This window comes from Peromyscus leucopus, chromosome 1 (assembly GCF_004664715.2).
Source record: "Peromyscus leucopus breed LL Stock chromosome 1, UCI_PerLeu_2.1, whole genome shotgun sequence".
Classification (NCBI taxonomy): domain Eukaryota; kingdom Metazoa; phylum Chordata; class Mammalia; order Rodentia; family Cricetidae; genus Peromyscus; species Peromyscus leucopus.
In genome coordinates this window covers 41,118,551-41,146,041 of record NC_051063.1, presented here as the reverse complement: position 1 = coordinate 41,146,041, position 27,491 = coordinate 41,118,551, and the positions used below count along the sequence as shown (strand labels likewise).

The 27,491-nt window shown below is 50.3% G+C and overlaps 1 protein-coding gene across 1 annotated transcript in view; it reads left to right on the top strand.

Annotated features, from left to right (window-relative positions):
* The window catches only part of Wbp1l (WW domain binding protein 1 like), a 62,870-nt gene extending 38,577 nt beyond the window's left edge, over positions 1–24,293 (top strand). The window contains 4 exon segments of the mRNA XM_028874686.2: positions 8,974–9,076; positions 18,982–19,143; positions 20,970–21,060; positions 21,062–24,293. Coding sequence (XP_028730519.1) covers positions 8,974–9,076; positions 18,982–19,143; positions 20,970–21,060; positions 21,062–21,713 — 1,008 coding nt within the window. The 3' untranslated portion in view covers positions 21,714–24,293.
* The last annotated feature ends 3,198 nt before the right edge of the window (positions 24,294–27,491 follow it).

Here is a 27,491-nt window from a genome sequence, read left to right as displayed (position 1 = left end):
GTCATTATCCATTGACATCACCTCCATCCTGCATTTTTACTTTCATGGATGAGTTTTCCAAATCTATTTTCTTGCTTTCTTTTTTGGTTTTTTCAAGACAGGGTTTCTCTGTGTAGCCCTGGCTGTCCTGGAACTCACTCTGTAGACCAGGCTGGCCTTGAACTCAGAGATCCACCTGCCTCTGCTTCCCAGGTGCTGGGTTAAAGGTGTCTGGCCTCACTCTTGCTCTCTCTCTCTCTTTCTCCCCAAGACTCGGAGTGCTTCATGACTTTGTACTCATGCTTGCTCGGGGCCGTTCTGCTCTCTGTGTCGTTGTTTGTGCTGCTGGAACAAGCGTCGGCCACTAGCTCTCCTTTGCTAATATTCTTCTCTCGGTATATTCTTTCTTTTTGGGCTTTAGTTATTTGAAACCTCACCTTTGATGTGTATGTGTGTTCATGTGCAGGTGCACAAATGTACAAGGTGTGCAAGCGTGTGTGTGTGTGTGTGTGTGTGTGTGTGTGTGTGTGTGTGTGTGTGTGTAGGCCAGAGGACAGTCTTGGACAGGCGCCATCCTCCCCTCCCTTTTGAGACATTCCTGGCCTAGGACTCCCCAGTAGCTGGCTGCACAGCCACTGAGCCCTGGGAACCCACCTGTCTCTGGCTCCCCGGCACTGGGATTACAAGCGCCTTCCTCTTGTATCTGGTGGGTCTGCGGATTGCACTCAGGTTCTCATTCTTGCAAGGTACTCTCCCTGCTCAGCTGGCTCTGTACACTCCTTCCTTCTTCCTTCCTTCTTCCTTCCTTCCTTCCTTCCTTCCCTCCCTCCTCCCTCCCTCCCTCCCTCCCTTCCTTCCTTTCTTCCCTGCTTCTCGCCTCCCTCCTTTCTTTCCTCTTTCCTTCACTCCCTTTCATTTTTTCCTTCTGTCTTTTCCCTAGATAGGGTCTTGACCTGGACCTCAGGCTAGTTTTGAACTCATGGTGATTCTCCTGCCTCAGCTGCCTCAGCTTCTTGAGTTCTGGGATTAGAGGTGTAAGTGACCACACCTGGCTGAAGCCTCTTGTGTCTTATCTGAACACTCTATTATCCTAAGTTGTTTTTCCTTCCAGCTGGTCTTACCCTATTACTTGTTGGATTTTCCAAGTCTTGTTTGTGACGGATCGTGTTTTATATATTGTGTGTTTTACCTGTAAACCCATCTGCAGTAGAGCTTTATTTATGGGATTCCTTACCATGTGTCTTAGGCTTTCTGCAGCTGTGATGAAGCATCATGACCAAAAGCAAATTGGGGAGGAAAGGGTTGATTTCAGCTCACAGCTCCACATCACAGTCCATCACAGAAGGAAGTTAGGAGGAATCCTGAGACAGGAACTGATGATGCAGAGCAGTGGAGGGTGCTGCTTACTGGCTTGCTCCCGTGGCTTGCTCAACCCGCTTTCCTACGGCATCCAGGACACCCAGCCCGGGGGTGGCAATGCTCACAGTGAGTTGGACACATTAGTCAGCAATGATGCACTGCGGTCTTGCACACAGACCAATCTGGTGGCAACATTTTCTGGACTCGACTTCCAAAATGACTCTAGCTTATGTCAAGTTGACGTAAAACTCGCCAGCACAACTGACTCCTTGTCCCCTTGGCACACAGACACATCACATTCTACTAGAACCTTTTTTTCTCTTTTGTCCCCAAGATGACATGTTAACATCACAATATAAAACACTGTGCTTCTGAGTGAGACTTCTTTGGGGTTTTATATTTCTTCTGCAAGATGGCTGGTGCTAGCCTGGGAACTCTCCCTTGCAACCCTTGTATCAGGAGTCAGTTCTCTCTTTCTACCATGTAGATCCTGGCGATTAACTCAGGCTGTCAGGCTTGGCAGCAAGCACCTTTATCCACTGAGCCATCTGGCCAGCCCAAGGACACCACCCCCCCCCAGACAGGGTCTCACTATGTAGCCGGTCGGTCTCATGACTCTCCTTCCTCCTGTTCCTGACTGCTGGGATTCTGCAAACACCACCATGCTTGACTCTGAAACCAATTTTTATTACATTTTCAATTTAAAGTTTTTTTTTTTTTTTTTTTTTTAAGGCAAGTCAAGTCTTATGTTAGTTTGAGGGAAGGCCCCATGATCATGGATTTTTAGAGGAAATTTCTCCCTTCCCCATTCAGATCTAATGGCTCTTTTATTTTTTCTGATCTGTATTTCCCCTTTGAGGGTTCTATCTTTTGTGATTTGTTTGTTTTAAAGATTTATTTATTATGTATACAGTGTTCAGCATGCATGTATGCCTGCAGGCCAGAAGAGGGCACCAGATCTCATTACAGATGGTTGTGAGCCACCATGTGGTTGCTGGGAATTGAACTCAGGACCTCTGGAAGAGCTGCCAGTGCGCTTAACTGCTGAGCCACCTCTCCAGCCCCAGACTATACTGGTCTTGAACACCCAGAGCTTCACCTGCTTGTGCCTCCTGAGTTCTGGGATTAAAAGAGTCTACCACCATGCTCAGTGGGTCTCATCTTTGTATGTTGGGTCTCAATTCCATCTCCCTGCTTCAGAGTGACCCCAGATCATCAAATAACCCACTTGGCAGGGCAACCAGAAAGGTCTGGCCTCATTTCTGGGTGTGATTTCTACTTTCCCTCTGTAATTTTCGGTTCCTGGAGCTCTTCCTTGCAGGCTCAGTAGCTAATTAAGACGCTGTTGTTATGTAGCCAGTAGTTCATAGTAGAACTTTTGCCTACCTGTCCTTATTGTCCTGCTCGCGCCTCACCCCACACGTCGCCTGGCGTATGATTAATGTAAAGAGCGTGCATAGCTAAGTGATTTTAGGGGGGTGGGGGAGGCCAAACATTTCCACTAGAAGTTCGTTCTCTCTGCATGGAGAGCCAGAAGTGGGTACTCCCATGTCATTCACAGCAGACAGCCAAGAGAGCTGGTGCCCTGTATACTTTAACATCCAGTAAAGGACTTTGATTTTCCTGTTTTTCACTCTTAACCTTTAAAATTTGAGTGTTTTCCTAAGGATGTGAAGATGACGTTGGCATCAGCCAGTTGCTCCCAGGGTTTTCCAGCCCCATAAACTGGCAAATTAAAACCATGCCTGAAGAACCATTACTGCCCAGTGTCTCTTTCTAAAATGCTGGCACTGAGAAAGTTCTCATGTTGATTAAATTGACCTTTACAGTGGCGCAGCTAAGAATAGCAACTACAAGATGTGGAAACTGTTAAGGACATCATTAGTCCCACAGCTTATGCTGCCACTAAAGAAATGAGATAATTTTTTGCTTATGTGCAAAAGACGCACCGTTCAGCCTTTTCCCATTGTAAGAATGTGCTCACGAGTCTCTGTGTTGGCCTTGATTGTTTCTTCTTTGTGCTACTCTGTTTTGTTTGGTGTCTCTTAGAGCTGATCACAGCGTGTGTTGCCAGGGCTGTACACATGGCCCTGGAACAGAGATTGTTCATTCACTGCTGCCATTCTTAAGGTGAAGGCCTCGATGTAACAGCACTCTCTAAAAATTGTGTATGGGGGTCATGCCTGCATGCATGTCTGTGCACCATGTGTGTGCAGTGCCCATTGAGGCCAGAAGGGGGCGTTGGATCTCCTGGCACTGGAATTACAGGTGGTTGTGAGTCCTTATGTGGATGCTAGGAATTGAACCCCCGTCCTCTGGAAGAGCAGCCAGTGCTCTTAACCTCAGAGCCATCTCTCCAGCCCCAAGAGCACTTAGGTTTTGCAGTTCCTTTTTGATACGTTCTATGTCTTCTTACCTTGTTTTTCCTTTTCTGTCCTATATGGACTTTTAGATGCCTTTCTAGGAGAGGGTGACTGCAGATTCTTTCTCTCTCTCTCTCTCCCCCCTCCCACCCTGTGTGCGTGTGTGTGTGTGTGTGTGTGGTGTGTGTGTGTCCCCTCTCTTTGATATTTTATTTTTATATGTATGGATTTTGCCTGAATGTGTGCCTGCGCACCGTGTGCCTACAGTACCTGAGGAGGTTGAAGGTAACTTTTAAAATGTCAATCTGGCCTGTCTTCTGCCTGCGTTGTTAGGCTCTGGCTCACCTAACCTCCCTACTTCTGTCATCTCCTAGCCCAAGAAGTTCGCTGATAGCATTTTTGTTCTGGAACATTCTTCTCGTGCCTTTCCTGTAGCTACACTTTCTAATCCTCCTCCTCGTCCTGAGTGGCGCTCACCTTCCTCCCAGGAGCCGTCTAGACCGTCACGTGCAGAGGAACGGGGGCCTTGCACGCATTCCATCCCCCACTGGGGGGAACTTCTGTTCTGCTCCCTGATGTGCCAGAGTGTGGCATGTTGAGCTCAGAAGGGAGGAGCCCCAGCATGTCCCCCCTTCCCACTGCTCGGTGTAGATGAGGTACACTGTTCCCAAGTAGACGTCTACGAGAGCAGCAGGCTGTCCTGTTTTTATTAATGCCCGAGGAGGACAAAGTGCTGTTGGGATGGTCCTCCATGCCTCACAGTAATCATGGCTCACAGAACAATACTGATATTAGCAGCAGCATGGGAAAACCAGCTTCCCAAGGCTGCGTATTAAATAAACCTCATGCAGGAATGGGGCTTTGGACGCAGACCCAACTCACTTTTAACTACTTGAGCTCTGTGGGTGCTGAGCCACGAGTGGCCTTTGAACCCCCCTCTCAGTGGTGATCTCTGGCTGGGCTGCTGCTTGGGGAGGGGTAGAGGAGCACCGGGCAGCGCCTCCCACCATTCTTAGAGGCTGTTGGCTTGAGTGAGAGGAGCCGTGGATTTTATGAACTCTTACATTGGCTTGGGGATGCTCTGTTGGAGGTGGGATGAGGCAGTGGGCTTGAAGAAAACCAGATGAAGCCTACACTTAGCATGCACCAGACCTTGAGTTTCATCCCCGCACCCAAACCAACCAGGCAAAAAGCCTGAAGATTGAGGATGTTACGGATCGCGTTAACTGGCCCTAGGGCCATCAAGTCCCTTGCCCAAAGTCTTGTTCCTCTGAAGTGGCAGGACTGTGGCAGAATCTGAGCCTGCCAGGTTTCTTTCCTGCCGCAGGTCTGGCTGGGGGAGCGCACTTCTCATCCCAGCGATCCTTCTCACGTCTTCCTCTGAGCCTACTTCCTGTCTTCATCACTGCCCGCCTCCTTTCCTTTCCCATGCTGCAGAGGGGCGAGATTCCCAAGAACAAGGCGAGCTCAGAGTGCAGGGTCCCCGCCTTTGGGCGTGGGGTGGGGTGGGGGGGGGTGAGCAATCCAGCTTAAAGCGGGTTTGAGGCACTGGGTTAAGGGGTGCCAGGACATAGCTCTGCACTGGAGCCAAGCAGCAAGGCAGAGTGGGGTCCTCCTGTCTCTAACAGGAGCGTGGAAGGGTCAAGAGCAGAGTGGACAGCGGTGGGTCATGAGGATATTACTTGTTTAGATTTCAAGTGTGCTCGTTGCACAAGTCATGTAGGACCGGTTGGCCGCCTCTGCCTCATCTGGTGGATTTTCCCCAGGCAGAAGGATCGCTGAATTTATTTGCTGGGGTAGAGGAAGCATGGCCCGTTTTAAAAGTGCACGGCTACTTTGAACTTGCTTTTGCAAACTAGTGTGCCAAAGAATGGCACTGGCAGGGCTTGGTGAGCTTGGAGAGGCTTGCTATCCTTATGAAAGGGGTGGTTTGCTCTGACGCCCGAGGGGCTGGGGCTGGAGGACGCAGCAAGCACAGCCCTGCTGTCTCCACATGCACCCTGCCTCTGAAGGCGCCTCCAGTGGGACAGCCGCCTGCTAGACAGTGCTCTGCTTTCTCTGGGCTCGGGAATGCGAGAATAAGGAACTCGCAACACTGGGAGACTCGCTGGCTGTCAGCGTTTACTGCCCTTCCTTGTGTCTCCTGAGCTGGTCTATCCCGGGGCGGAAGAGTTCTTTTTCCGAATTAATTTTATTCTTCATTACTGTATGTGTGAGTATGCACATGTCACGGCACACATTCAGAAGTCAGAGGCCAGCTTGCGGGAGTTGGTACTCTCCTTCATTGTGGGTTTCAGGGGATCAAACTTAGGTTGTTGAGTTTGTTCGACGTTTACCCACTGACTCAGTTTACCCAGCCCCGAGAGTGTGTGGTAGAAATGTGCACTGAGGAAGGATCTGGTATACAGTTCTGCCCTTTCTCCTGTCTCTCTCTGTAGCTGTAGGTCCCTCCTATAGCTGCCTGGCCTCTAGACGCTCGTGGGTGCTTTGTGTATGCTGAAGCCAGTGTAGGTAAGGCTAGAGCCGACCACGTGACCAGAGTTTCCCTGGCAGCTGTCTGCCGGGATTTACGCCAATGGGCAGGGCAGTAGATGCAGATGGAACCTTCGGGTTGAGTTTCTTTGCTTGGGCAGGGTTTTCCTTGGTAACTTTGAGCTTGTTAAAGATAGGAACAATGTTTCCTTTATCTGTGCCTCCCATTTACCCAAGATGGTGCTTGGCACAGGCTGATTATAGTAAATGAAACACTGAAAGCCAGATATGGCAGGTGACGTGTGTGTAAGTTTCATCATACATGTGTGAAGTTGCTCAAAATATTTATTAGCTGAGGTTAAGGTTGGTTAGTATGTTATTTCATTTGTGTGTTGTGTTTGTGCATGTTTGCATGTGTGTGTGTGTGTGTGTGTGTGTGATATATGTGTACCAGTTAGTGTGTCTGTGCACATGTGTGCATGAGAAGGCCAGAGGCTGACATTAAGTATCTTTCTCAGTTGCACTCCAGTTCATTTTTTTAAATATATGATTTATTTATTGTTCACTGGTGTTTTGCCTGCATGTATGTCTGTGTGAGGCTGTCAGAAGCCCTGGAACTGGAGTTAACAGACAGGTGTGAGCTGCCATGTGGATGCTAGGAACAGAATCCTCCAGAAGAACAAGCCAGTGCTCTTAACCACTGAGCCATCCACCCCTCCAGCCCCTCCACTTCATGTTTTGAGATGAGCGTTCACTGAACCTGGAGTGAGTTCACCGAATCAGCTGGGCTGGCTAGTTGGCAGGGATCTTCTCGTCTCCATCAGGTCCTCTGTCTGTGGGCTGTTCCTCCCACTTAACACCCCTACCATGTTGCTGGAGTTACAGATGTGCACCACCATGCCCACATTTTTATGTGGGTGCTTACGCAGCAAGCACATTACCAGCGAGCTTTCTCGATCCTCTGCCTCTCTTTGACACAGATCCTCGCCCTGTATCCTAGGCTGGCTTGGACTCCACTCGCTGTGAAGCCCAGGTTGGTCTCGAGCTCAATGCAGTCCTCCTGCCTCAGCCTCCAGAATTTTAGGCTTACCCACGTAGCCACCATGCCTGGTTAGTATTTCGTATCTTTAGTGGGAAATATAGTTTAAGAACGTTCATCCCATCCTCCTCCACCAGTGTTATGGACAGAATTTGGCAAAGTGCTGCGTGGTTCCTCAGCAGTGCCCTTTATGTAGCTGCCCTGACGAGGGACATTATGAGTCCTGGATCAAGTCAAGACTTTTTTTTTTTTTTTTTTTTTTTTTTTTTTTTTTTCGAGACAGGGTTTCTCTGTGTAGCTTTGCGCCTTTCCTGGAGCTCACTTGGTAGCCCAGGCTGGCCTCGAACTCACAGAGATCCGCCTGGCTCTGCCTCCCGAGTGCTGGGATTAAAGGCGTGCGCCACCACGCCCGGCCTAAGTCAAGACTTTCAAGAGATCGTTCAGTAAGTAAAAGTGCTCTAGTAAATTGAAACTGGACTAGGCCACCTGTCTAGGTTCGCCACCTTTTCCCAAGAGTGAAGGAACACTCAGAGGAGAAGGTTTTGTGGTTTTGCTTATCTGTTTATTCAGGGTTTTGTTTTGGTGTTCATTTGTGGCAGGGTCATGTGTAGCCCAGGGTGATCTTAACTTCTGATCTTCCTACCCCGCCCCTAAGTTCTGGGATGGCAGCTGTGTACCATCACGTTGTTTTACCTTCGGCACAGCGGCTGCGCCTTAATCTACTGCTATTTCAGCCAGCAGTGTGGGCTCTGCAGGTACCGGCCTGCTTCTCTGGCAGCAACCCGGCAACTCAGGCTGGTGGGAATATTCTGCTCCATAGGTACTGGCTTGGTCACTGCCGCTAAATTTCTATTGTTCTATTTATAAATAAGACTCAAGATTCCAAGGCTGGGGTGAAAACCTGCTAGCTCAGAGAGGCTGAGTAGCAACTAGTTAACCTTCTCTCCTTGCTGGCATCTTCAAAAGAGAGCATCCTTCCACTCCGCCAAACAAAAAAAAAAGCCATGCCACTCCAGATACTCCCCCACGACTTTGGGGGATCTCTCTGTCTCTTCCAGATGCCCTCTGATGCTCTATGATTACTTTTTGTCAACTAGTTGCTAATGCAGCCTCTGACCCAAGGTTAATTTTATTTAATTAACGTAAATGCAGACTTGGGGTTCACAGTGTGACGGGTTTGAACACGTGGTTTCGTGCATCCTAGGCAAGTCTTCTGCCAGCTGAGCTACATTCCCAACCCATGTTTTGCTTTCCAACCATCTTTTCAATCTTACTGTTAGCAGTCTGGGAGGGACGTTGGAAGGGAGATTGGAATGACTGACTAGATGGTAATTCTAGAGTCCTGTTTGCATTCAATATTCCAGAAAGTTTTACAGAAAGTGATTTCATTTACTGTTTGTCACAGGGGGATCGTCACCTTCCTAGCAACTGAGTTTGACACTAAACACGGACTCTTTCTCTTTGGACGTAGATAGAATACGCACCCCCCCGCCGCCCACCCCTCACCCCCGTCCTGTCTGAGGGGAGCCTCACTGTTTACTGTGTGGCTCTGTGTCATGACCCTTTCCTAATAAATAAACCTTTATTTTTCTAAGCTCTGCTGTGGTTGGGTGGTTCTTCTTATCTTGTTTCCATAATGGGGTAAACCCCGGTGCTGTATGGGGGACAGACAGCAGACGTCCAGGTGGAGGAGGTGGGGGAGAAGGCCATGGGCACACGCCGTGGTGTAATACGCTCCTCTGTTGTTTCTTGGTTCTGCAGGATAAGGAAGCCTGTGTGGGTACCAACAACCAGAGCTACATCTGTGACACGGGACACTGCTGTGGACAGTCTCAGTGCTGCAACTACTACTATGAACTCTGGTGTAAGTCCTTGCCCAGGGGGTTCTTGGCATCCCAGGGTCCCGGTTACCGCCTCTGCTCCTTGGGAAACGGCGGGCTGGCCAGCCTTTTCTGATTCTCTTGGGGACAGTGTTGGTGAGTAGAATCTGGTTCCGGGTTACGGAAGTGATTCCTTTCTAGAGGAGGAGGGCGTGGGGACCCTCTTGGGCACCGTGGGCTGCCGACGGGGCTGCAGTCGGCCTCTGTGGAGGTCAAGGTTGTGGGACAGCGCTTCTGCTAAACACACTCTGTGCCCTGATCGTTTTAGAACTCAGATGAGACGGTGTTGGCTGCCAGAGTGGGAGGATGGGAGTCCCGAGGGCAGAGGCGTCTCCGGTGACCGACACTCCGTGGTTCCCACAGCTGTTTCTCAAAAGAAGCAACTGTGGACTCTTTGCCCAGACGATTCCGGTCCCTCATTGTGCTCGCTGTGAAATCAGATGTTGAAGTGGCTTGTCAAACCTGCCCCCGATCTACTGCCCGTGATGGGCCTTTCTCTCTCCTCGCCCTCTCCTCCCAGTCAGTGACAGGAGGAAAACGGCTAGGACCGACCGGCATTTGATCTGGCAAGGAAACCAGACTCCTGGCTGGGAAGTCTCTCCCTGTGAAGTGCAGTGGTCTTTGAAAGCCAGCATGGGTGTGTCCTTCAAATAGGACCTCTTCCTCACCCTCACCCTTCCCTTTCTAGGACTGAGGCCACCCGATGGACAGGAGTTCAGTGCAGGAAAGGACAGGGCTTCGCGATCCCCCCAAGCCTGGTGTCTATAAGCCAAAGGAGGGTAGAGAGTTGCTATTTTAGAAGGGTGGAGCTGAGAAACTGACTAGGGAACACACCAAGGCCAGCAGGTGGACTCGCTGTGTTTAAATGTTTTAAAATGCAGATAACCACAGGGTTCAAGTTCTCCCTCCCACCCCTTGTCAAAACAAAAGGCCAAGTCAGGCTGCCAAAAAGCACAGAGCTCCGGTTTGTTTTTCTGGGGCCCGGGCCCAGCCGGCACCACTTACGGAAAGGAGTGGAGGAGTAGCAGTGGGCCCCATCTCAGACTGACAGAGCCTCCTGGGCGGTGGGGGAGAGCAGACGCTGTCACCACCGAAACTGGGTCACCAGAGTCAGGGCCAAGAGGTGGGCCAGTGGCAAGGCCTGGGAGAAGCAGATGTCTGGGAGAGGGGCTTCTGTCTCGTTACCTTCCAGATACAGTCAGCTAGGGGAGGGGACGGGCAACAGAGAGCAGCTTCCCTCGTACAAATCACGAGGCTTCCCAACTTCTCCGGGGATGGAGACCACAGACTGAGACGTTTCGGTGGTTTCTTGGGCAGGAGATGCCCAATGCATATTTTTTTTTGTCCCTGTTAGGAAATCCTGAGGTCTTCCTCCTTACTTGAGGCCTAGCCTTTCAAGGAGTATATAGGAGGGCCTTGAGGGTTGGAATCATCTCTGAAGTTCTCAGCCAACCCACACATGCTATTTTGTTGTTTCTTTGTTTTTTTTGTTTTCAAGATACTTTTTTTTTTTTTTTCTGTATATAGTTGGTCTGGAAATTGTGGTGTAGCCCAGGCTGGCCATGAGCTCAAAATTCTGTTACCTCTGCCTCCCAAGTGCTGAGAAAACATATGAAAGAACACGCACTTCTTGTGGGGTTAACCCATGTTCCTCTAACTGCCTTTCAGTTTTGCCAGAACTGCAAAAGTAACTGGCTTTGAGTTGCTTTCCTACCTCTTGCCCCCTTTTCTGTGAGAGAGAAAAAAAAGAGCCAGGAATCGTGGGCAAGGTCAGACTAGGTGCCTCTTCATTTCACAAGAAAGGCCCTGGGGGAAATGCCGTTCCCACCAGCCCTTTTACCTCAGCTAAACTAAATTTGCCCGCGTCCTAAGGACCGACATACACACAATGTACAGACCTACAGGCACAGGCTGACCTTGAGTTTTGTCCAGCGAGTTTTCAGGTTGCTGTAACCTGATCCAGTCCCCGGGCCTGTGTGAGGTGGGAATGGGTGCTCCTGAGTGACCAGCACGGTACCTGAGGCCACGGAAACCTGTATTTGAGCATCATTGTGCTTCTAGTCGTGCCGCAAACCCGTGTTCCGGGGTCTTAGACCACGGATTTCCAAGCCCTGCTCCCTTCAGGTGTGAGCTAGAACTGAGAATTTGCAGTTCTAGCAAGCCCTTGATTGATGCCATGGCCTCTTCCGGTTCAGAAACGGGTGAGGGCATAAGTCTCAGCATCGGGAGGTAGTCAAGTCGAGAGACGATGGCGGTGTGTTCCATCAACACAGGAGTGTGGAATGTGCCCCGTCTGCTGGTTCACGTTCAGAAGGAATTTGCTTTGGCCAGACAAGATCTGGGTGGCGTGTGTGGAAAAGGTGGCCTTTGAGGTGCACCTTTAGGGTGGAGAGGACTTATACACATACTGGAGAGTGCTCTTAGCCAAGGCACTGTAGGAGAGGGCCACTGTGGTGATATTTTATTTGTACTCCTAGCAAATAAAGTTTACCTGAAGATCAGAGGACAGAGCCAGCCACAGAGTTAGCCATAGAGGTCAGGCAGTGGTGGCACACACCTTTAATCCTAGCGCTCGGGAGGCAGAGGCAGAGATCCATCTGGATTTCTGTGAGTTCAAGGCCACGCTGAACTACACAAGATTAATCCATTCTCAAAGAGAAACAGAGCCAGGCAGTGGTGGCACAACTTTAATCCCAGCACTAGGAAGGTTGAGACAGGAAGTGATGTGGCTGGGCAGAGAGAGGAATATGAGGCGGGAGGAGACAGGAACTCGGCTCTTCTCTTCAGGCTGAGGAGTTGGTGAGGTGAGAGGTGGTGGCTGTGGCTGGCTCTGCTTCTCTGATCTTCAGGCAAGCTTTATTTCCTAGATTACAAACAATATATCACCACAGGTCACTGTCCCAAACCTGTGCTCACTCGCCTAGGAGAGGTGGGTTCTAGAAAACTTGTAGATAGCTAAGTAGCGTCTTCTGCGCCTGTGAAGGATTCATGCTGTTCCCATGTCTTGAGCTGGAGGAATTCAGAAATCACTCTGTTGTTTGTAGCTAAGAAGTGGCTGCCACTTTCTGTCTCAGGTTCTCAGAGGGCTAGGAAGGAGGAGAGGTTCAGATCATAGAGTCACAAAGGGCTTCAATGCATGCTTTGTTTCCCTGAAAAAGATCGATCACAGAGACCCCAGAAGTTCAAGAGTACCCTCAAAGCCAAAAACAACCAAAACAAAACAAACAAAAAAAAAAACCAAGCATGAAGCCAGGTCCCCGGGTCTCGTCTGAGGCTCTTTTCCATTCTCCAGACCACATTTCCCAGGGAGAAGTCCAAGTTGGACTTTGTGTTCCTAAGATGATTCGGAGGAATTCTACTCAAGTGTCAGGGTTCCCAGGTTTGAATTTCAGCTGAGAGGAAAGGCGCCATTTCTTGAGATGACATGTAAAAGACTGTTAGCAATCCACTTAATGCTAACAGGCTAATACTCACTGTGTGATTTTAAATAACATGTGAGGAACTGGCCTTATTTGTGGGGCACTGTGTGATTGGTGTTTCAACACATGCACAAGTCCAAGTTAATTTTATTTCTCTTTTTAGTTGATCTTAGAAATACGGTTGAGCTGATATGAAGGCCAACTTAAGGCATTTAGCTCCCGAGCACATTGGCTGGCAGGGAGCTTCCTTCCAAGCACAGGTCCCTAGGGGTCCAGGCCCCTGGACACAGCAGGATGGCCAGCACACGACAGCCCATATCAGCGGACACAGCACCCTCTTCACAGCTGGGGCTCAATACATAGGAGTGGCCTGAGTTTTCCACAGAATTTTGCCAAGAACAGAACCTCGAAGCAGACTTTGGACTTGATCCTAACGCATGTTTTTTATGGACTAGTTTTCGGGGAGGGGTCAGAGTGCCATCTGTGGTCATGCCTGTAACAGCAACAGCTGTAACGAGCCGGAGACTGCACAGTACACAGGCGTGGAGTATTCCATGTCTTAACTCAGGCCTTCGAGTGATCAGATTTGGCAAAGACCATGGTTCTCCCTATTTACAGACAAGGGTCACAGGTTAGTGAGAACTGGGATTTGAACCTTCGAGCTGTGGTCACAGTTGGCTTGTCTGACACTGCAAGCCTCTGGAATCTTCTTTTCCCAAGTTCAGAGATTTTGAGCAGCATCAGGACAGAAGTTCTTGATGGGAGCTGTCAGAGCCGAGGGGGTCTCCCCTGTCATGTGAGGGGAGGGGGCTAAGTCACTCCAGTCTGCTCTGGCTCGCTGGCAGGGAATTTCCTGTCAGTTGAGGAGCGGTGTTTTCCCAAGTCTGTCGTGAACTCTGGGGCGCATGACTCAGTTCCTACATGGGACTGTGATTGTTTTTAAAAACATGTTTTCCATTTAGCTTAGCATGACAAATACTCCTCACAGCAAAGTCATAACTTGGGGAGGCCGGGAGGTGTCCTCTGGGTTGGTGTGTGACCCAGCTTCTCAAAAATGTCTTCCTGTTAGGGATGGTAGCACACACCTGTAAACCCAGCACTTCGGAATCTGAGGCAGGAGGATTGCCCCAAGTTTGAGGCCAGCTACAGTTATATAGCAGCATCCTGTCTCAAAAACAAAAACAATAAAACCTACCTTCTTGTATTTCTGAAATCGAGCTGAATTTTAAAATTTAATTCAACCTCATTGGGTCTCATCTAATATCCCACCACTGCTTAAAGTCACTTTACAGCGTTACTAACGTGATTTCCAGGACAGTCCAGTCGATGTGGGCCATGTCAGAATGTCCTCTGTCTCCCTTCCCAGCTCCATGTCCGTTTTTCTGTCCCTAGATGACACCCAGCGTGTCATCTGCAGGACCTTGTCTACTCTGTGTGTGTGCCCTCGTCTTGAGCCGCACAGATAATCCTCTTGTGCTCCTCTGTTAGAAACGAAGCAATGGTTCGCCCAGTTGAGACGAATGTGACATCTCACAGCTGGGGCGTGGTAGAGACACTTTTCCTTCTCATCAGAGCAAGTGGGAAACGTGGGCGAAGGCCGTGGGTGTGACTTGCTGGTGAGCATGTGTTCCAGCAAGCACGAGGTCCTGGATTCTGTTCCCAGGACCATGGAAAAGAAACAAGGAGAGAGAGAAGAGAAAGTGGGCGTGTGGAGTCCCACCAGCGGTCACTCTATTATTCGCCTCTTCCCCTCCTGGCCTCCTGGGCTCCCTAGTTTTTCCATTTTGTGGTTTTTGAAAAAAGAAAGCTTTTCCTACGCTACTTCAGTTAAGGGGCCCTCTGCCTTGTTTTTTATCAAGAACCCCTTTCCAACTCGTCATGAAGTCGATAAGATGGCTCACGTGGTAGTTGCTGATCCCAGACTGTCATGACGGAAGGAGAGAACAACTCTGAGTGGTCCTTTGTCCTTTGTCCATGTGTGTGAGTGTGTGCACAGAGTAAACTGTAATACAGTCTTTTCAATGATTCCTGATAATGACTTACAGCTTGGATAGAAAACCCTGTTGCACACTGCAGCAGTCAGGATAGGCTAGGTTTTGCTGCAGGAACACACATGTCCAGAATCCTACTGACCAAATGAACAGGTTTCTTTCTCACCCTTACTGTGTGTCCATTGAAGGTGGAATGGGGGCTTTGTTCCCGCTTGGGCATGTCTCATAGCCCAGAGCCAGCAATGACTGGAATGCAGATGGGAAACTGATGGAAAGTCTCACACATGAACCATCCTAGTCTCTAAATGACATGCCGCTGATACTTTCTGTCAGTCGAATTAGTCCCATAACTTCCCCCATACACACAGAGGCCAAGAAGTTCAGCCCTGCCTGTGCACCCAAAGGCAGAGAATCAGGACTCTGGTGAACGTGAAAAGTGGTGTGTAGGATTTCTCTTGTTGTTGAGACAGCCCAGGTTGGCTCTGAACTGGAGATCTAGCCTCTGCTGGAGTGCCAGGCTCCAGGCATGTGTCACTACACTTGGCTAAGAGTCTCTTTACTTAGCAGTTGAGTTTAAAGCAAAAGTCGTGCAAGCTGAGAATAAAGCCTTGGATCACATACATTGAAGCACAGAAAACGTAGAAGATGTGGAAACACTGGGGAAATGACCCAGGTGAAAATAACATTCGATTTTAAAGTTGGGCTGTGACAGAGGGGTGTAGGAACAGGGGGACAGAGGGCTCCGGGGCAGCATGCTCACTTAACGCCTATGAGGTACCAGGTTCAATCCCCAGGGGAAAGAAAATGATGGCCTAGAGCAGTGGTTCTCAACCCGTGGGTTGTGACCATCGGAAAACAGATCTATGGCCTCAGGAACTGAGAGCACTGCTCAGTAGCAAAGTTACAGTTATGAAGTAGCAACAACAATTATTTTCTGCTTGGAGGTCACCACAACATGAGGAGCTGAACTGAAGGGCTGCAACATTAGAAAGGTTGAGAACCCCTGGCCTAGAGAGGTAGAGCAGCAGCTGTTCAGAACACTTCCTGCCCTCACAGTGACTGGAGTTCAGTTCATAGCTGTAACTCCAGTTCCAGGGGATCCAGCGCCCTCTTCTGGGCCAGTGAGATGGCTGGACAGGTAAAGGTGCTGGCCTCCAAGGCTGACCCCCCCAAAGCTGTTCTCTGAACCCCACAAGCCACACACACACACACACACACACACACACACACACACACACACACACACACACACGCATGTTTGTACTTTTCTAGAAAGAAAGAAAAAAAATGCATTGTATTATGTGTCATCTATAAGTAATGTCAGATATGCTGTCCAGAGTACACTCTAGACATTTGTAATTCAGGCCCTCAGAGGAGAGAAGGTATTGATGCCCACTTGGTCTATATAGTGAGACTCTGTCTTAAAACAAATAAGCCCCGAAATAAGTAATTAAACTCTGTTGCAACTTAAAAAGATAACAACAGCCTGGCATATAAGGCTATTAGCATACTTCATATTTTAATTTGGATTTATTACCATTCCCTGACTTCATTGCTCTTAGTAAAAGTAAACTAATGAGAACAAAAAGTCATATAGAAAAAATTGGGATCAGCTGGGTGTGGTGGTGCACATCTGTATTCTAACCCTTGAGGATAGGGATGGAATGATCAGGACTTTAGGTTTGAGGCTAGCCGATACTGTGTGAGACCCTGTCTCAAAAGGGGGGTTCCTTTGTGTTGTTTATAATCTGCCATTTTTATTTGCTATTAGGGACTGTATATGTCAAAAGTAATATTGTGAAAATGGCCCATAGAAGTCATTTAAAAACTCACGTGTGTGACTATATCCCCAGAGGAATTAAAAACCTCTGTAAAGGGGCTGGGGTCTAGCTCTGGAGGTAAGTGTTGCTTCGTGTGCACTGGGGCCTGATGCCTCCCCAGCTCTGAGTCACTGAACTTGGCAGGATACGTCTGTAGTCTTAGCTCCTGGGAGGTGGAGGCAGAAGGGTCAAAAGTCCGGTGTATAATCTGGGCCACACAAGACTGTTTTGAGACAGGGTCTCATGTAACCCTAGCTTGTTTGGAACTTACTGTATAGACCCGACTAGTCTTCAACTCACAGATCTGCCTGCCTCTGAATAGATCCGGGCTGGCGAGGTGACCCAGTGGGTAAAAGAACGCACTGTGCAACCTTGAGGACTTGAGCTCTGTCCCTGGAACTCACAGGGTGGGAGGAGATACCCAGCTCCTAGAAGCTGTCCTCCGGCCTCTGCACACACACATGCACGGCATGCACTAGAAGCTATCCTCCGACCTTGCACACACATGCACGGCATGCACTAGAAGTTATCCTCTGACCTCTGCACACACATGCACTGCATGCACTAGAAGCTATCCTCTGACCTCTGCACACACACATGCATGGCATGCACTAGAAGCTATCCTCCGACCTCTGCACGCACGAAGCATTCATACCTCTGCACTGATATATATATATATACATATATATATATACATATAGAGTAATTTTAAAAAATTGTTTGATAATTTCATGCATGCACATAATATGTTTTAATAAAATCTACCCTATGCAATACTCTTTTGAAATAAATTTATTGTATCTGGGAGGTGGTGGCAAATGTCTTTAACCCCAGCACTCAGGAGGTAGAGGCAGGAGGATCTCTGAGTTCGAGGCCAGCCTGGTCTACAGAGCGAGTTCCAGGACAACCAGAGCTACACAGAGGAACCCTGTCTTGAAAAAACAAATAAACAAACAAAAACAGGAAAGAATACTTAAAAATAAAACTATTCACCATTTTTAAAATTGAATTTTTTCTAGTCTCATAATTAAAAGAATAAAATAATTGAAAAAAGCCTCAGGTGGTGGTAGTGCGCACCTCAGACAGATCTTGAGTTCCAAGCTAGCCTAATCTACAGAGTGAGTTCTAGGACAGCCAGGGATACACAGAGAAACCCTGTCTCAAAAACAAATAAACAAACAAACAAGAAAAAGAAAAAAAAGCAAAAAGCTTAAATTTCTCACAATGCTGTCTTATAATTTGGGGCTGGAGACTGGCCCAGTGGTTAAGTGCACTTGTTTCTCTTGTGGAGGACCTGGTCAGTCCCCAGCATCTGCATGGATTCTCACGGCCATCTGTAACTCCAGTGCCGGGAGAGCCAACTTCCTCTTCTGACCGCCAAGGGCACCAGGCACAAACATACATGCAGGCAAACACTCATACATGTACATTATTCCTTCATTCGTTTGTTTATTTATTTATTTATTTTTCTGAGACAAGGTTTCTCTATGTAACAGTCCTGGGACTCACTCTGTAGACCAGGCTGGCCTCGAACTCACAGAGATCCGCCTGCCTCTGCCTCCCAAGTACTAGGATTAAAGGCCTGTGCCACCACCGCCCAGCTCTATACATTTTTAAAAGGTCATTATTCTTGGGTTTTTCCTTTCAATCTTTCTCCCTTATATGTTTGTATATATTTAAGCAAGAGAGGACCATTAATATTTTTTTTAAAAAAGTGTTAAAGCCTTTTCTGTTCAAAATTGAGGAGGTGCTCTCATGTTGGGGTTCACTGAGACAGTAGGAAATGAGAGGGCTGTGGACTTACACTCCACACGCCCTGGAGTGGAGGAAGAAAGCAGGGCTGTGGTGTCCTCTGCCCGCAAGGCTTGAGGGATGGAGGCGGGCAGTGGGTTGGAGATGGAATTGTACCGGATTAGAGATAGTGCAGGAAGTCATTTACACTCTCTAGGGAAGACGGGGCCTGGGCAATTAAAACTTTTCCATCTGATTAATGATTGCAGTTTACAGAGGCAGTGTGAAAGGCCTGTCTCGTTTCTCATCAGGTGAACCCGGAGAATTTCCTTTTTTCTTTCTGATTTTTCAAGGCAGGGTTTCTCTGTGTAGCCCTGGCTGTCCTGGATCTCACTCTGTAGCCCAGGCTGGCCTCTTTTGAACTACAGAGATCCGCCTGCCTCTGCCTCCCGAGTGCTGGGATTAAAGGCGTGGGCCACCACCACCACCAGGCTTTAGAATTCTTATATGAGGGACTGCTCTGAAGTCCCCTGCAATTGCTGATCTTCTGGGTTGGGGCAGGGGAGGGGAGGATAGGTACCAAGCAAGTCTAAAGTATTTATTTTGTCTAAGCTTTCTTATTAGTGCCCACCACATTTAAAGTGCAGAGCTCGTCAGTGTGCTGGAGTGATGGATGGCGTGGCCCTCCTCACCTTCTGTGTCCCTCCCTTATGTCCCAAGCATCTTTCCCTGGAGTAAAATCACTTTTGAACATGTATGTGGCTTTCACAGAAAGCGGCCGGGTGCAGCCTGACTGTGTGCCCAGCCGCGAGGGCACCGCCCAGCCATGGGGGCGCCGTCCATCTGTTTAGATCTTGTTTGAGGGCTGCCCCGTCTCACTGGTCCTCACGGTGCGTGTGCCTCTCTGTCTCGCCTCCCCGCCTCGCAGGGTTCTGGCTCGTGTGGACCGTCATCATCATCCTGAGCTGCTGCTGTGTCTGCCACCACCGCCGGGCCAAGCATCGCCTTCAGGCCCAGCAGCGGCAACATGAGATCAACCTGATCGCCTACCGGGAAGCTCACAATTACTCAGCGCTGCCATTTTACTTCAGTACGTACCCCACAGGCCCCCAGACCCCACCCTCGGGAGCGTGGTTGCACAGAGCCCGGACCCAAGTGGTCCATCAGTGGCCAGGAGCCCGAAGGTCGCCCCCACTGCCCCACCCAGCCTCTCTGGAGTAGAGGATCACACAGTGGAGCAGGCTACCGTTGGGGTCCCCAAGTCCTCAGGGCCATTCCCAAGCTCACAGCAGCCAGGTCTCTGATCCTTCAGCAGGTGTATATGCACGCATATACAAGTATATTATATGTACATGTATATATAGTTTATATATACATCTGTAAATTAATATAGGGTCTCATGTAGCCCAGACTGGCCTCAATTCCCTATGGAGCCTGAGAATGGCCTCCAACTGGATTTTTTTTTAAGGCACATAGTCAATGGAAGTATAATTTTAGTGGCTTGGAATCTGGCGCTCATCGGCCTGAATCCACCTGTTTGGCTTGCTGCCATGGCTGTTCCTTACGGAGTCTTCTTGAAAGAGGCAGGTCTAAGGGTAGTTTGGGGACTTCCTGAGAACCAGGGAACTTGGTGAGGTAACTGAAATCCTTATACTGGAGTTCCCCATACCGTGCTCTCACGTGGTCCGAGGAGGCCCCAGCCAGGCATCTTGTCTTAAGCCGTCTGGCACATTATATGAAAGAATGGTGCCCCAACGTTTGGGCTTTCATAGCGGGAAGAACCAGTTAGCTACTGGGCATGGTGCCCCGTGCATAGTGAGTGCTCATCAAATGCTGGCAGTTGCTGCTGCGGTTTTAAATGAGATAGATGCTCTGGGCCTCTAGGCAGTCGGCACCTTCAGGAGGGAGCTCACCTGGCATGTATTTAATGTGACACACTCACCCCTGACTGGTAACCCACCACTCCTGAGCCGAGTCAAGGCGAAGTCTGTTTTGTCTTTGCAGATCACCTTCAACCACACTGTAGTGAAAGAGGCAATCTGGATATCTGACCTTTAGGAAAACGCCCCTCTACATGACGTATCTGAGGGGTAGGGAGAAAAGTGTGTGGTCCATAATGTTTACGTTAGGGCCCTTGACCAAAGCCTGAGGACAGGTGGAGGGTACAGTCTGAGCAAGAAATGGGGGGCCAGCATTGGAGAGAGCTCAATGGTTAAGAGAGAGCATGTGTGGATCCTCCTGATGGCCCAAGTTTAGTTCCCCCACGTAGATAGGCCTCTGTAACTCAGGCCATCAAGCGCCCTCCTCTGGCAGCACTAGGTACTGCGCCTAAGTGTATAAACTCATGCTCTCCTCTCTCCCTCTACTCCCCTACCCCACACAAAACTGAAAAACCAGAAGCTTTTTAAAAGAAAGACGTGTGCGGCTTGTGTGTCCTGGGAAACAGGTCCATTCTAGGAAGGAATTGTCTCCTGGCTGGCTCACCACACCTGCCCCCTTTGTCCCTTCACCCCAGGAAGGCAGGAGGCCAGATGCCAGGAAGGATCATCAGCTCACACCCACACTGTTCTTCCCCTAGGCAGCTTGTGGGTTGCGACCCCTTTGGGGGTCAAACGATCCTTTCACAGGGATCACATATCAGATACCCTATATATCAGTTATTTACCATTCATAACAGTAGCAAATTTATAGTTGTGGAGTCGCAGCAAAAATAATTCGTGGTTGGGGTCACCACAGCATGAGAAAGCACTAAGGGGAGGTCGAGAACCACTGCTGTGGGCGGCTGCGGCCCCCTCCCCTTACCCACAGCTGGTGGCCCCGCTTCAGAGGTGGGAGGGGGACAATGTCCTGTCTAGGGTGAGCTTTGTCCGGCTGCCGGCCAGTGAAGTAATTTCTCCTCGTACCTCCCTATTTTAGGGTTTTTGCCAAACTATTTGCTACCTCCTTATGAGGAAGTGGTGAACAGACCTCCAACTCCTCCTCCACCGTACAGTGCCTTCCAGCTTCAAGCAGCAGCAGCTCCTGCCTCCTCAGGGTGGCCCTGCGGGCGGCAGCCCCCCAGGCGCTGACCCGCCCCAGGCCTCCCAGGGAGCACAGAGTGGTCCTTCGTCCGGACCCGGTAGAAACAGCACAAGACCCCCGAGTGTCGCTGACCCTGAGCCCTCGGAAGTGCCCGCTGACCGGGCGGCCACCAAAGCCCCCGGGATGGAATCCGGTGGCTCGGTGGCCAGCCACGGGGAGCCGGACCCCGGGGCCTTCCTGGACAGGGATTCGGAGTGTAAGGAGGAGCTACTGAAAGATTCGAGCTCGGAGCATGGTAGTGTACCCCCCGACAGCAAAGACAAGACACCTGGCAGGCATCGCCGCTTCACGGGGGACTCGGGCATTGAGGTGTGTGTGTGTAACCGGGGCCACCCTGAGGATGGGCTCAAAGAGTTCAGTACGCTCATCGACGATGCCCTGGATGGGCCCCTGGACTTCTGTGACAGCTGTCACGTGCGGCCTCCCGTTGACGAAGAGGAAAGGCTCTGCCTGTCCTCTGAGGAGCAGGCTCGAGAGCCTGGGCACCCCCACCTGCCCCGGCCGCCCGCATGCCTGCTGCTAAACACCATCAACGAACAGGACTCACCAAACTCACAGCGCAGCGGCTCCCCCAGCTAGAACAGGCCCTGCCTGCACCCGAGAGCTTGACAGACAACCAGAGTGGGGGACACCCACGAGAGAAGCATTAAAGTGACTTTCAGAAGTGGGACAACCACTTTGTCCTTTGATTTTTTCCCCTCCTGGCCCACCTGTCCCACATCTCCGGGTACAAGTTTGGGGTGTGGATGCCTCCTCTCCCCCACAAAAGCACAGTGTTGTAGAAGACTGAGAATCTGGTTCTGAGACTCAGCCCACACCCCACTTTTCAGAGCTGTATCTCACCTACCTGCTTGACCGAGAAACGTATCTGAAAAGCCCCCAGGACTGGGCCTGAGCTCCAAGATGGTTCTCGATGACAGAGTGGCTTCGAAGAGAACGTCGCTGTGTCTCGGTCCGGGAGAGACAGTTTATCTTGGCCCCGGGTGACGAAGGAAACCCTCGGGGGCCTGTCTGTGGCTGTCACCTGTGCCTGCCAGTGTCTGCGGAGCTGGCGTTGGTCTAATCCTGTGGGAGGGTGAGAGCTGATGGACAGGCTGGCGAAGGGCTAGTTGATCTGACAGGCCCCAGCTGGAAAGTACACCTCCGTGCGTTGTAGAGGGGGCCCCTCCCAGCAGGCTTTGACTGGCTTCAGCCTGGTTCAGGAGTAGACGCTTACACTGTGTTCTCCTTTAAAAACACGGAAGAAAGGCCAACAGTATCCCTGGGTAGGCAAGGATCCTCTTCTGGACAAGGGAATTCTGTAGCTCTCCCCCAGGTTACATTTCCAAGAGTCTGGCTACTGTTGGGCCAGGAGGAGAGAGTGTGGTAGTCCTGGGCCTTCTGTGAGTGGAGGCCTAAGTCTGACATCTGGTAGAGATATGGCATCCTCCATGTCTGCCCATTGTCTATGCTCACAGGTGACCAGTGGTCCCACCCACCCTGAACACAGTCTGCAGTCTCCTCGTCCTCTGTAAGCAGATGGACTGAGGAAGTTGTATGTCCTGGGCAAGGCAGCCTCGGCCCCTACACGGTATTTTCTCTTGAGTTATCCAAGTCTGTTTGTGTATTTGTTTGTTTTAAGCTGACCACTTGGAAGGAACACCTTGGTTATCTGTGGTTCTCACGGCTGCCCCTGCCCAGAGCCTGCTGGAGAGGGCTGACTCGCTCTCCTGTACAGCCTTTGTAGAGTCTCTCAGGCAGGAGGTGACAGCCATCTCCAGCAGGACCTCGGGGCCTGGTTGCTGTCATCTGGCCCTAGAGACCTGATCGTGCTTTGACAGGAGAGCGGAGCGTAGAAGCAGCTGAAATGAGCATTCCCCACCCAGCCTGTCCGTGCGGAGAGTTTGGTTTCCCCTGCTCTTGAACGATGATATGTAGACTCGGCACTGTCATAGCGAGGAAAGGAAAAAGTTCACATGTAAACACACACCTACACATCTGAGGCTGTGAGGTGATGTGTGTCTGTATGTGGATGCCACAAACCAAAATCCTTGTCGAACAAAAGTGAAGTCTACACAGTGATGTTAGATGATGCGTGTGTGTGTGTGTGTGTGTGTGTGTGTGTGTGTTATCGAGTGCAAGTATGCGAGTTGTATGTGGCCTCCATGCCCCTGTTCCTGTGAAGATACTTTGAATGACCATTCTGCTCGTGTTAACCACATGTCTGGAGCACCAATGGCCCACTCAAGGTAATTTATTTTACGCATTTACTGTTTACCGAACAAATATCTGACTGTCCTCGGGTGTCGCCGGCAGCGCCTGTGTGTGCCAGCGACCCTGCCCTCCAGGGAGAGGTTTCTTACTCAGCTCACCACTGCGATCGGCGCATGGCTCCACGGACACTCAGAGGCCTGCATCCCCTTCCCTGTACATGGAAACGTGTTCTGAACTGGTCTCCCTCCCTCTGCTGCCTTCAGACAGCTTGCTAGAGGCTTGAGGGACAAGCTTGGACTGGTTGTGGCTCAGACAGCGACCTGCCCAGGATCACCAGGAGTCTCTCACAGACGCCGTGATGCCACAAGCATGCACCTCCTCTGCTGAGGCCTAGAGGGTTGGTGTGTGGTCGGAGGGCCCCGAGCTTCGGCCCTCACCACCTTTCCCGCTACCTTCTTGTTAGAATCCCAGACAACTCAAAACCTAGGATCCCAAAACGAACCCCTCTTTAGTTAACTGCTGATGAGGGGGCGACCCCTTCAGGTTTCTTTCCCCTGGCAGGATGGGAGCTGGCCTGAGTGGACTGGCTTCGCTGAAGCACCCGCCAAGATGACCGAGCCACAGTCCGGCCCCCACTGCTCTAGGCCGCACTGACGCTCAGAGAGAGCACAGGAAATATGAGTTAGGGGCTGGGGGGACTTGGCTGAGTTGGGTTTCCAGGTAATTGGAGGGGGGTTCGGCAGAGGGCTTGGTGCTCCAGTCAGCTCTGCAGTCGCTAACACATTCCTGTGTGAGGCACGTCGGCGTCCGTCAGTTATTGTGAATATGTGTATCTTAAGCAATAAGAGTCCGCTGCTCAGACTCCTGGGCAGTCCGGGGGACGCATCTCCTGTGCTGGGATTGTTCTGAAGGCAGGGTGGATCTAACCACTGTGAGAAGCCCCTAATAAACCAGTCCCGAACGGTCTGCTGCTCTCTTCCTTGGCACACTTCATTCCTTCCTCTTCTTTCCCGGACCTCAGGTCACCACCCTCACTTTTGCCCTTCTCCACACCGAGACCAAGTGGTGTCACAGAGCAGTTAAGGACAGGGTCCTGGGCCAGTGGTAGGCAGGGGGTTGCTGCCGAGTCCATTCTTGGTCCTGAGGAATTTTCCGTTTCAAAATTCGGATTCCTATATATACCAGAAAATACTTCTGGTTGATCGACATTTCCATAAATGAATTAGAATACATGTAAAAAAAAAAAAAAAAAAAAAAAAAAAAAAAAAAAAAAAAAAATCCAATCCCAAAGGCAGAGACAAGTGTCGTCAGACTTCCCAAACTGGATTGGTTTGGGGGCTTTTTATTTTTTATTGATTTTTCTAGATTATGTTTGGGGGTGTTTTGCTTGTATATAGCTGTGCACCACATGCATGCAGTACTCATGGAGGCCAGAAGAGGGCATCATCCCCTGGAACTGGGGTTACGAATGCTGTTGTGAGCTGCCATATGGGTGCTGGGAATCGAACCTAGGTCTTATGCAAGAACAGGTGCTCTACACCCCTGAGCCATCTCTCCAGTCCTGATTTTAGGGTTTGTTTTTGTTTGAGATAGGATCTCACTCTAGCCCAGACTTTCCAGGAACATCATACCTAGCCTTGGCTCATGGTGGAACTCCTGTTTCAGCCTAATGCTGGAATTGCAGGAGTGAAGCCATCACACTCTGCCCTAAGAGTTGGTCAGCACAGTGTGTGTTGAGCTGCCTGTTCTGTACCCAGCAAATGCTGGAATCTGAGGGAGTGTGACAGAAGCGAGAGCCACGTGCCCCGTTCTCAGGGCTCATAGGTAAGACGGCACAGTACGCCTGTGCAGAATAGTCAGCATGCAAGTGAGATGTGAGTGTAGGGTCAGAGACTGCAGGACGCCTGGGAGGCCACCTGAGATCTTAAATGCCGAGCTAGAGGTTCTCAGAGCGGGTTTTTAGGTGTGTATCTGTCATTGTGGACCAGCGATTCCTTTGCTCAGCTCATCCTCTTGTTTTAACACATCTTGTAGAGCTTTGAGTCAGGCCTCAGGCCCTGAACAAAGTCTAGCTTGCTGCCTCTGCTGGGGAAGGAGGCCCGTGCCCAACACGGCTTCTCTTTAGGCAACTTGTGAGTGGCAAAGCACAGCCCAGCCCCCCTCACAGAGGGGGTTCCTGCTTCCTAGGTGTGCTCACTACAGGCCGAGTCCCCTGGGCAGTGGCTGCAACTGTTGTCCTGAGCTGTAGAGATTGCCTGGTAGTCAGCCCCGTTACATTTGAGAGTTTGAATCAGCCGGACATGGCCTTGTCATTGATCCTCCGTTGAGATAGTTGCTCTCTACTGAGCGGCCAGGCTCCAGGCAGTACCCATGAAACCATGTTAGCACGTAAGGACAGTTCCTCTGAAGCCTGGGAACAGCATGGTGGTGCATGCTTGCAGCCAGCACCCAGGGAAAGGCAGCTGCGGATACACAGTGAGTTCCAGACCAGCTTAAGCTGGCAAGGCCCTGTTTTAAAGCAAAACAACCAAAAACCCACAGGAAAGGACTGGAGGTGCACACCGTTCCTGCCTTCGTAGAGCTAATGCCTGAGGGACTCGAAGAGAAAATGGCCTAACTTCTGGGCCCGTTGCCAGGGAGTGTCCATGTACACTGGATTTCTAGGCCCCTGGAACACTGGGTCATGGGAGTTTGTTTTTTCTAATGAGGTATGAAGATTGTCTCTACTGCCTCACGTGACCAAGTTCAAGTAGAGATCGTATTTGCCCAGAAGCCCAAGACAACCCCAGTTTCCTGTTGTTTGTTTTTGTTTGTGTTTTCAGTTTCCTGGTTTTAGCTATTGAGGACAAACGAAAACAAAAAAAAAAAAATCAAGGCTTGGCTCTAGGAAAGAAAGAAAGAGGCGAGGCTGAGTGCTGGCGGTTCCTTGCTGAGCCCGAAGAAGAGCTGTGGCTGGGGAGGTGTCTGGGTTTCAGGGTCCAGCCTGGGAGCAAGTGTCTGAGGTTAGCCAAGTGTGGTGGCACAATCTGTACTCCCAGCGTCTGGGAGGTGACATCGGAAGTGAAGAGGGGGGAGGCATTAAAAAGGAGGACATGACTGCTGCCAGGTACGGTGGAGGAGAAGGCGTACCGTAGACAAGAGAGAGAGCACAGTGAGAGGCAGGGGCGTCTGGGAGAGTCCAGAGTGAGCATAGCCAGACTGAGCCAGGCCGTGTGAGGAGAGGGGGAGGGGAGAACCCGGATATCAAGAGACTACAAGGGTAAAAACTGGTGTAGCCAAAATGGCTGGATTATACAGGAAGAACGAATAGACACCTCAGCCATTTGTCCCTGGTTTGAGACCTAACAAGGGTCAGGAGTTCAAGGTCATACTTGACTACACAGTGGTTTTAAGGCCACCCTCTGGTCTCAAGGAGACTGCCTCAAGATACATGCATGTATATGTATGTATGTATGTAGAACTGGGAAGTCTTTAATGAGCACCTGCCATGGGCTGGGCACCGGGAATACACAGCTGCCTGAAACCTGGGTCGTATTCAGAATGGAGACCTGGAGCGGAATGAGGCACACTGCTAGTGTTAGTACAGCTGAGAGCTCAACGCAGGCTTCCTGGGAAAGTGACTCCGTGGTTGCCGGGTCACCGAGTGCCAGATTAGTGGGTGCCTTCTGCTATGTGCCAGGTGCTGAAGAGCGCAGAAAGGCCCAAGAGGTCCAGCCAGGAGCCACGTGGAGTGTGGTGTAGAGAGCTGCGAGCAGCGTAAGGCCTTGTCTCTGCACCCGGGGATCGCGAGAGCTGAAGCCAGGAGCTAAGCAGATAATAAACTGTTCGGGTTGAACTTGGCCCGTGTCCTGTTACTTACCGGCCGTTGACACGACACAAGTCTTGTTCAGCCGTCTCCCTAGTCACATTTTCTTAACCCTAAACAGCTCAAGGCACAGGTTGGAATTATTCCTGCTCTGTCAGTGGTGAGGAGGAAGACACGTTCAGAGGGAGGGACTAGACCTGACCAAGATCACACTGCTGAGTAATAGCAGACCCAGGATTTGAAGCCAGATCTGTTGGTCCCAAAGACTGTTCTTCTGTTAACCAGAGGGCCAGACAGCGAAGAGCTGAAATGTGTCCAGAAGCCATCTGAAGAAACGAGTGACTTCCCAAAGATGAGAA